We start from the raw sequence: 10578 nt of genomic DNA, 5'->3' as shown, positions 1-10578 counted from the left end.
GGGGGGGGGGGGGGGGGGAAGAACGGTAATTTTATAAGTAAATAAAATTTGAAGTAGGTCAAAGTGTCATCAGTGTTTCTGCATTAACAACATTTATTCCCAGCATTATAATGACATTACTAATGTTATTTCCAAGCAAATAAAGAAAGCACCCAATTATGGTAGACTTATTTTTAATTACTGAAGGGTGGACAAAGGAAATCAACACTTGCTACAAAGTTGGAAGGCAGCTAACATATTCTATATATTGTTTATTTCTCCAATTAAAAGATTCTGGTACAAATACAAATAGTCAAAAGACAATATGAGAAAGATAAAGTTAAATTATGAAACTGTTGGTCTCTCCAGAGTAGACATGAAGACCTCTTTTTAAGAGAGACTACCTGGGCTGGCTGGTTAGCTCAGGTGGTTAGAGTGTGGTGTTATAAAAGAGACTACCCCCACACACATTCAAAATACATGACCCTGAGGAAATCGATAGTGCTGCTTGTAGAGCTAGGGCTGGGTCTGGACCTCAAAGACCCCTCAAGCGCATTGTCCAGACTGGGTCACAAACCCTTTACACTCAGGTCTACAAGCCAGGTAAGTGGAAGAAAGGTCCTTGGAGCCTCGGTTGAAGGAAGAGTAGTCTTTATTCAGCGTGCGCGTACACATGCGCATGTGAGAGCGCCTCTGAGAGCTAGGCAGTCCAAAGAGAAACTCAGAACTCAACTGCTACTGGCAAAGTCCAAAAAAACCCGAGCAGCTGCCAGCAAAGTAAACATGCTCTATTTTTAGACACAGCTCTCTGCCAGCCAGCTGCTGCTTCACAAACTGAAGAACACAAGAATAGCAACAAAACTAAAAAGATACATGGGCAAGCATGCACACTACCTCCACTCACAGCTTGTTTACAATGAATATGCCACACCAACCCCACCCAGACCTGAGGCAAGGGAGCCTGACTACTCTATTTTCTCCACACTGCTCAGTACTGTAATAATAATAATCACAGAAGCACAAATGACAATAGCAGCTACTGTTTATTAGATTGTTACTACATGCCAATTACAGTACTAAATTCTTTATGTGAATTATTTTATTTCGTGCTCACAATCCCATGAGGTAGGTACTATAAATATTTCTATTTTACAGATAAGAAAATTGAGATGTAGGGAAGTTAAATGACTTACTTTAACTTCAAACCTAGGTCTTCTGTATCCAGGAATGAAGCTCATCAACACTACACTGTATACTATCCTCAAAATTGTTCATTATATTAAAAGTATGGTATTAAGATTTCATTCTTTTACTGAAGTTACTATACTGCCAATTCCTCTTTTTCTGCTCTAGAGCTTTTATAAAAAGTAGATCAGTTAATCAGAAAAACTGTAAACACATAATATTCACAGAAGAAAAAAAAAAGATGTCTTAGTCTTTCAATGTAGAAATGTTCACTTCTTTATCCTGGTTTCATTCGTGTATGTGTATACACATACACACGTACATACATGCATGCATGCCAATCTGTTTGGAAACAGGATCTTATTTGCCCCATGGTCTCTTGGCTATTTTAAAAAAATACTCTATTGCACTGTTTTACCTACTGGCAAAACTGAAGCTAAATAAAATACGGAAAAAATTCTACTAAATGCATAAAGAGTAAGAATTAAATTGAGTTATGCATTCTTTTAAAATGTGAAAACAAAGTAAATTGCAACAAAAGGATTATCACTAGTTCAATGAAAACTCACTTTATCATCAGTATGTCACCTTACTATCTTTCACATATAACACTGCGGAAAACAATAATTCCCTAGACAATATTTTATACTTTACTTTGATACAAAAGGAGGGAGAAAATGAGGAAGAAGCCCAAATAGCACAATATGTGAAAGGTACTCTTTATTCAGAGCCATTAAACCTTATAAAGTAATTCTGCTCCTGGCTCTATAATTCTGCTTGGTGACCATGTCACTACCTTAATTTCTCTGGCTTTGTTTTCTCCATCTGTAAAGTCAGCAAGTTGAACACGGTGACCTCTTAGGACCTTTCAGTTCTACAAGTCCATGGTCCTGAGTCAAAGAACTACTACTGATTGCTTAATTGGATATCACAGGGTGAATCAAAATTTCCAGTGAAAGGACTATTCACTAGCTGGGTCATAGGTATATAATCGCCTGGCTGAGAAGAAAATTTTTGCTATTGTAACACCCTGAACAGAAGTGACTCCATTTTGTTAAACCTTTGATTTTAAAAACTTGTTCTCTCCTGTAACCTAAGCCACATAGCCTGCAGCTAATTGCCAGAACACAGTGACTCTTGCTCTCACATTGTACACAAATAATTAGAGAAAAATTATTAACCCAGATGGCCATTCTTTACTAGCTTACTAACCTGATCTTATTTGAGAATAACAGGAACTGAGCCCATGGAGAATGAAGTACGACGCTGGTCAACTCCCACCCGGAAGTTCCTTGATGATCATGTGAAACACTCAAGCATGTCTGCAAATCCCTGCTTGGTCACCATGAATCAACTTTCCACCACAGACCCCTACATAAAACCCTTTGACAAACCTGGGAGAGATGGAGATAGTCTTTGAGACATAATAAGTCCACCATTTCACCAGGCTGCCAGTTTCCTCATTAAAGGCTACCTTTCCTTACACCAACTCTTGTCTCTCAATTACGGCTATTGAGTGGTGAGCAAACAGACCCTTGGGGTCTCAGTAACACCATAAGAGTATAAGATCAACAGGAAACAAACATTTTATCCAAATAAACTCACAGTGTTCCATTAGCTTATAGATCTGCTCATGAGGTAACACCATTTTTCACTTGTCCTGTCCATATTTTACATGTTAATCTCCTAACTAGACATAATCTTTATCGCTACCCAAAGAAGAAATCAAATGCATGTTTGAAAAACAAAATCTTTTTTTTTTTTAGGAAGGGCCTAATTTTGTGTTTAAAGTCCAAGTGATTGCAAATGTGCAATGAACCAAACATCAACAACATCTCAGCTCTGCCTTGACAGGCTGCATGAGAAAGTGACCAAAAATTATCAAGATCTATTTCACTCTACAAGAGATGGCAGTGGGCCAGTTATCTAGCACCTAGCACCTAGCCTGGTCAACCAGAGATAAAGATTAGCAAATCAGTACTTGTAGAATGATAACTAGGAGCTTTAAGAAGTGTTTTCACATGTGGAGTATTGTCCCATTTCACCAATGAGGACATTCAGACTCAGGGAGCTTAATTTGGCCAAGGTGACAAGAGCTTGTAATGGCTGGGCCAGGATTTAAACACAGGTGTTCAGACTTCTAGACCACTGCTCTTCACACTAAACTATGCTGAAGTAAGATGAATGGTGACACAGCTATAGTGATTAAACTCTTAAACAGTTCACAGGGTCAAGCAGCGTACTGAGCAGAATGCACCCTTTCTGATCCAGTAATGTATTTGAAAAGTGGAATGGGGCGTTGGGGGGGTGGGGGTGGGTTGGCAGGAGGAACAGAAAGAGATGCAAATGAAAGTCATACCAGGACAGCACCCTCTAAAAGAATGCAAATCATTTACATCCTAGTCCAGCATTCAAGGGAAATTCAGGAAGCTTTGCACAAGTAAATAATTCTTGCTTTTAGCACATTTTAAAGCTTAAAGTAACACGCATAATCAACAGGTATTGTGAGTCATAACGAAGGGCAAGTGAATAATCTCTCAGCTTAAAAGGCAAAGTGATGGGGTTATTTTTGTTGTTTGTTTTTTTAAATAAACTGCCTTTCAGGGGAATAATTACCATAGTTGGTATATGATATGTTTAAGTGCACATCCATGTATGCATATATAAATACACCAGCTTCCTCAGAAGCATAAATAAAAATAAGTGCATTATCTAACTCACTATATGAACATCTATTAAGTTTTTTAAAAAAAACTTACCTTAGATGAGACTATTCTATTATCACAAAATCTTTGTGCAATGTAAGCTTCTGCTCCTGAAACTGAATGGTTGCCAACAAACACTGTGCGTGTACCAACTCGTTTCTCTTCTCCAGCACACTGACCAAGAGAAAGAGGAAAAAAGTCAGTTTTTCACCACATTTCTCCATGCTTTTAACAAGTTCAGAATTCTTGTCTAAGCATGTTTGCTTATAATCTGGGGAGAGAGAGTAATAGGGAGAAGAAAATCTTGTCAGGAAATTCAAAATCCACTAAGCTCTTAGTTGCTGACCTACTGAAGATTAGTAAAAATGTTGCTTGAACTAACTGTTCTGAGGCCAACAGTGCAATTCTAAAATAATTAAAGAAATCATCCTAGGCTGGTCAGTTAGATTGCAGCCTTTTAATACCGAGGTCAAGGGTTTGGATCACCATACCCACCAGCTGTTCCAAAAAAAAAAAAAAAGAAAAGAAAGTGTCATAAAGAAACAATATTTTCACTGCCAGACATTTTTCTTTCAGCTACAGTCCAAATGAAGCTCAACCATCACCTTCACAGTAACACACTAACTGAGAAAAGGTCTCACTGGGAATATCTCATTTACTATACAACTACTGAGGACAACCTTGTCAACTACCTTACCAGGCAGCAGAAAGCAGAATGCAAACTACTTCCAAACACAAAATAATTACTTATAAATATACAGGTCAGAAATAGAATGGCTGCCTCTATTAATGGAATGACCAACAATTTCTACAAAGAAACTTTTTAATTCTTTGGCTTTCCAGGAAAGAGATTCCTTTGCAATCTCTCAGAGCCTATTGTTGTAAAGTCCCATTTCACACAATATATTTCTACTGCCACTTTTACATTTTTAAAAAGTTGATTCACGGGCTGGCCCCGTGGCGCACTCGCGAGAGTGCGGCACTGGGAGCTGCGCTCCCGCCACAGGTTCGGATCCTATATAGGGATGGCCGGTTGCGATCCCCTTACTGGTCACAAAAAAGACAAAAAAAAAAAAAGTTGATTCACTAAATCCAGAAGTTCCACGGTTGGGCTTTATTTTATCTCACCCTTTAATTTCACTGAGGCTTCACTCTTTCTTCTCTTAAATCAGAATAATATACTTTCTTACATAAATTTGGAATAGTCTCCTTTGATGGTACTCTATCATCATGTTTGAGACTACCAAATATTTAAGTCAAAGGAAGTATGATAGAAAACAAGATCAATTTGCACATTTCCATTATTGTGTTTTAAAAAGATAATTTCCCCAACCTAAAATGTTTTAAATATGTAGTCATAAAGATTTTCCTTCCTTTCAATGATCTAGTTAAAGATTATAGATGTAAATCCCTACCCTCAAAATAATAATTTTAAGCAAGACTAGAGCTTGCAAAGTTTTCTAAATGTCTACTATGTTTGGATCAATCTGAATTTGTGTACCTTATCTTGATATTATACAGAAAATTATTTCTTAGTTTAAAAACCAAAAATCATCCCGAAGTATAGATAAAACCTCTTGCCTTGCCATTTTCATTTAAGCATATGAAATAATTATTTAGTGGGGTACTTCCTTCAAGATTTTTAGGGAATCACTCAAAAAGTAATTGAGATAAACTGAAGAGAGAAATTCAGGCTGTATATAAAGGGTAACTTCTAGAAAACTACCCTGGCATGGTCTAACAGAATTTGTGGGATCCCTGGAGATCTTGAAAAAGTCTTTAAGTACCTGTGCAGGATATCTTAGCTATCTACCCACCTGCCCAAAGACAGGGCGTTAAAACAACTGATTGTCCAAGGTTCTTAGCATACTAAGAGTAAGTGATTTGCAGGCAAACTTTCAAACAGTTCCTGGAAACAAGTAAACAATACCTTTACCAACTTTGATTCATAAACTGACTTCTCTGTTTGCAACGGTAAGTAGTATACATGGTCTGACACAACTTCCTGATAAAAGCACTAAATTTGCCATAATATTTATTTTGCAAAACCTGAACTGACAGTGAATGCACCTGCCAGATGTATAGTTTATTTAGTTTCTGTTGCAGGTTAAGTCCTCTCTGTAGTCTTCAGAACAGACTTGATCCTTAAAATGTACCAATTTGAATTACAGAAAATGTCAAGTCCATACATAAGCTGCAATTTGCAACCTTTAATATAATACTCATATGGCTGTTTCATTTTTCACTCAAGCAAGAAGTGGATATAGAGTAGATAAGGAAGAGATACCATTTATGCAAGTTCTCAAGTCATTCTACAAGTAGAAAGGGAGAAGAGGAAAAGAAGGTAGAAGGTCAGTGAAGCAGGATGTTTCCTGCACTGCCAATATAGATTTCCCCTCTCAATCACAGGGCCAATGATTAACTTAAAACAAGACTGAACTAGTACTTCGCCAATTCTGAATCATCTTCAGCTTCCTTCCGTGTCAGGGAACAAAAGGAAGAAATTTTTTCAGGCACATCATATTTTAATAAATTCTCTACAGCTGAATGGCATTTACAGTTTTACTAAGAGCTTTCCCCATACATTCTCTCTCTGATCTCTTTGGAATAAGGCCTAAGTGACCTGTATCTCCATTATATTGGAGAAAATGGATTGAAATTATTGTGCAGGTTTGAGGGAGGGGAGTTGTGTGTGTAGATCCTATCAGTGATATTTGTTAAATGATGAAATAGGGGACCGAAAGAAGCTGTAGAATGTCCAGTTCTGAGCAGTTTCCAAAATAAGGCCAGGCAGGTTTGGATTTGGAGAGGCCTAAGGAATGAGGGTGGGGCAGTAAGAAGTAGATGACTTTTCCTTGCCTATTTCTTCCTAAAATCTGATGAACCTGCAGTCTCTGGTGAAATTTCCTGCAACTGTGTAATACTGTTTAGTTCACATAAAAATGGCAATGCTGAACTCATGTGTAAATTCACTGCAATTTTCTACTTGCTGCCAATGTAGAGTGTTAAAACAGTGGTGTCAGTTCTTGTGATTTTTGAATAATGCAGGTACCTTTGCCAAGGCAGAGAAATTCCAAGTAGGAATAATAAAAAAAGCTTCCCATTTGGATGGCATGCAATGTAGTGTGGAGTGGGAGTGTATGATTCCTGCCACCTCATAATGAATTTTAATTCATCAGGAGTCCATCCTGTGCCGAACTGCTTCCCATCCAAATGTCCTTAGGAACTGCATTTTTTTTTTAACTTGAAATATGCTGGCATGAACTCTATTCTAATGACACACCACACACTACATAAAAAGTACGGAAAAATATTAAGAAGTATATTTATAATATATGAATTAACAGAGAAAGCAATTTAAATTTCTTACTCAGGATAAAAATCAACCTTTTGTATTCTTGATTTACACTTTCACAGTATAAACTAAATATTGTTTAAAAGAAAAAGCAAGTAATTTATACCAAAAATAGCCTCTCAATAAAAATAAAGTAAAATGGTACTCATATTCAAGTAGTACTTTTTCCAAGTACCACCAGTACTATCTTAAAATCTTACGTATTTGCTAGTCATAAAAAAATGGAAAGCCATTTGAAGCAGAAATTGTTTCTTGATTGCCTCTAGACCAGTGACTAGGTAAAGAACTAAGGAAAAATAGAGACTTCAGTACAAGACTGTCACTATAAAAGCAGGAACAGGGTCAGAAACAAAGCCTACCTCTCTATCCTTTCTAGGTGTTGGCAGACTTAAATTTATTACTTAGCCATAGATCTGTGATTCTTAATCCTGTCCACACAGTAGCTTTAAACACAATACTGATGCCTGTGCCTTTCATTTAATATTTAATTTTTTCTGGAAACTCCCCACGTGACAATTCCAATTTGCAACTAGGGCTGAGAATTACTGCCACAGACTCTCTCTCATTGACTCAGGGATTGTACCTACTAACATCCTACATGTTTTTAGTACACCAGACATAATCCTGTACTTTTTCTTTAAATAATTTAAACAATTTGCTTTTCAATGGATAAAAACAGAAATAACTCTCAAAAAGTGCCCCCTCCAACCATTTTAAGCTGCTCACAAAATGAGATTCTCCTTCAATATTTCATTTTGCATGTGGTTAATCTCTCATCGATTATTCAGATCACTGATAATGAAAAAAAAGTACAGGGCCTGCTATAATGCAAAGCTACTTAGGTTATCAGCAAATAATCTTAACTGATGTCATCCCTGGCAATAAAGCATTATTTTTATTGGTCATTGGACTGCTCTCTGTGAGTTCCTATAGCAAATAAAAATCAGCAAAAAATCCTTATTAAATTCTGAAGATTTGGCAATGATTTAAAACTGTTCTCCACACCCCAGCCCAAAGCTATTTTCTTCTCTGAAGTGCTAGTATTTTTTCAACAGCATAATCAGTCTTAAAAGAGCCAAACAAAGTCAAAATTGAAAAAAGCATTTCATCGAAATTTCAGATGTCTATTAAAATGCTCCCAAAAGTCAGTATTTCCATGCTAGGCTTGAGGAGGTGGGGTGCAGAGGGGAGAGTACTACAGTGTCAGGGAACATTTTCAGTGTAGTAAGCTTCTTGGTTAAAATTGCTACCGTGTATTCAGTGGTCAAATTGCTGGCGGTTTCCAAGCCTCTCCATTATAACAAGCCATAATGAATAATCTTGATGTGTAATTTATAGTTATAACTCTAAAATGATCCTTAAAATCGCACTTTTCAGATTTTGCTTTTACTGCAACTTCTTACGTGATTAATCTGTCTCTCCTTCCTTTGACAGAGGAAGTGAAGCAAGACTGAGACAGGACATTTTGTGCTGTTTTGCCTTTAAAGCTTAGTTATGGTCACATTAACTGAAATTCTCAAACACCCTACCAAAAGACAATTAAATATACAAAGTTCATCCCTAGACACAAAGATGGTCTCTAATTAGGAATTACCCAATGAAAGCACATTTAATTGAATAAAAACTGCTATAGGAAATGGATATTCTGACCAACACCTAAATCAGCAAGCGCAATGCTTAGGAAAAAACAATGACTATGAAGACTTGGATAAGACCAACACCTTGTTTGGAAGCCCAGGGTTGGACTTTCATCATATCAATGTGATCCACTGAGCAGTTTAATTTCACCAGGGATGGATAATCAATTCTAAGTGTTCCCAATCTGATCCTCCTCCCCCACCATGCCCTCACCCCAAGGACCTCAATGTTATTGAAATGTGGTTCTAAAGAATGAAATGCAGCTTTTCAAAAGGATGGCTAATAGAGTTGAATGGATCAAAAATTCTGTAAGCATTTTCATTCAAGATTCTAACAGGAACTTTTTTTTAATGATTCAGAGGTTTTTCCATTTATAGAAAGTAACCTGAGACTTTCAAAGTTCCTACTTGGCTCAGCAACTCAACTTTCCTTCTTAAAAAATATCTTTCCTAATCCAGAGCCTGACAGTATGCACATAAACTTAACTAGTGATGAATTGAGCACATCTACAAGGCCTCAGAAGTTACTCTGCACTTTTACTACCCATATCTACACACCACCTTTCATTCAAAACACTTAAACTTTAAATAGGGTGGGACTTAACCTCTGAAGATTGGAGCAACACTGAGATTGACTGACAATTCAGCTAAGCATTTACAATTGCCCTCAGGAAATGGATAAAAATACACATGCAAATAAAAAGCAAGAATAAAGAAGGCCCTAGGACCTCAAAACCCAACCTGGCTGAAAAGAGAACAGAATAAAGTATAGATTACAAACCTCAGAGGCTAGTGGGAAAGATGGGACCAGCTGCATACTGATATGTGGAAATTTGCTAACACAATGGCAGCTAAATCACAGAGAGAATGCTGCAGATTATCAGGCAACTTGTACCAATCCTTGTGATCCTTGTAAAGTTTCCCAGAACTTGGGAAGAGAGCCAACTGTGGCTTGCCAAGTTTGTGTACTTCCATAGGAGGCAGCAAAGGAAGCAGAAGACTCGGTCTACTCCTTAAGCCTTCATAGCAACACTCTGGTGGTCTGATCTCCATTATTGTACCATTTCACATTGTTTTGTTACTCTTCTCCACAGATCTGATCTGCCTTAGTAACTTTTGTATTTTAAAGTATTAGTATCTTAAACTATCAGTATCTTGAACAGCACAGTACTTCTCTTCATCTTGGCAAGTTCTTATTGTAAACCCTGCTTACAATAAATGGACCATAAGAAGAAGTAGGGCTAAACACTGAACTTCTGAGGAAGGTTCAAATGAACTTTTGGTTGCAGGCAGGTAAATAGTTTAAGAGGAAGAGATATAATCTAGGTATTCACTATGATACATTGAGTTTCTCCATCCCAAGAGAGTGACTGTAATACTGTACACCGAAGCTTCAAAAATGTGTCCAAATATATACAAGGCCTAAGCAGATGGTTTCGGTAGGAAGGTCCCTTAGGGCTGAAAGATTTTCCTCACTATTTAGAGATTTCATAGGTAAGAAAGTTATATATCAGCAGCAAACAGTAATATCTAAAAATTGCAAGGAAAAGAGCCACTGGGTATTTGTGGGGGAAATGCCTTTACCAATATCATTACTTAGAAGAGAGAAATTCTCATCCAAAAATTACTTTCTAGATCACCAGAAAAGAATTTTTCTTACATTGTGAGAAGAAATAAGAAATTCTGGCTAGAGGGAAAAAAATATATTGTAATAAAA

General features: G+C 37.0%; 1 protein-coding gene across 1 annotated transcript in view; it reads right to left on the bottom strand.

The window, feature by feature from the left end:
• LOC103605180 (probable phospholipid-transporting ATPase IG) overlaps nucleotides 1-9914 on the bottom strand; it is a 45163-nt gene extending 35249 nt beyond the window's left edge. The window contains exons 1-2 of the mRNA XM_008589766.1: nucleotides 9681-9914; nucleotides 3924-4043 (exon numbers count right to left, since the gene is read on the bottom strand). Coding sequence (XP_008587988.1) covers nucleotides 3924-4043; nucleotides 9681-9914 — 354 coding nt within the window. The remainder of the gene's footprint in view (nucleotides 1-3923; nucleotides 4044-9680) is intronic.
• Nucleotides 9915-10578: the final 664 nt, after the last annotated feature.

Source organism: Galeopterus variegatus, unplaced genomic scaffold (genome assembly GCF_000696425.1).
Source record: "Galeopterus variegatus unplaced genomic scaffold, G_variegatus-3.0.2 Scaffold5643, whole genome shotgun sequence".
Taxonomy (NCBI): Eukaryota; Metazoa; Chordata; class Mammalia; order Dermoptera; family Cynocephalidae; genus Galeopterus; species Galeopterus variegatus.
The sequence above is the reverse complement of the archived record's forward strand: the minus strand, read 5'-3'. Positions and strand labels throughout refer to the sequence as shown.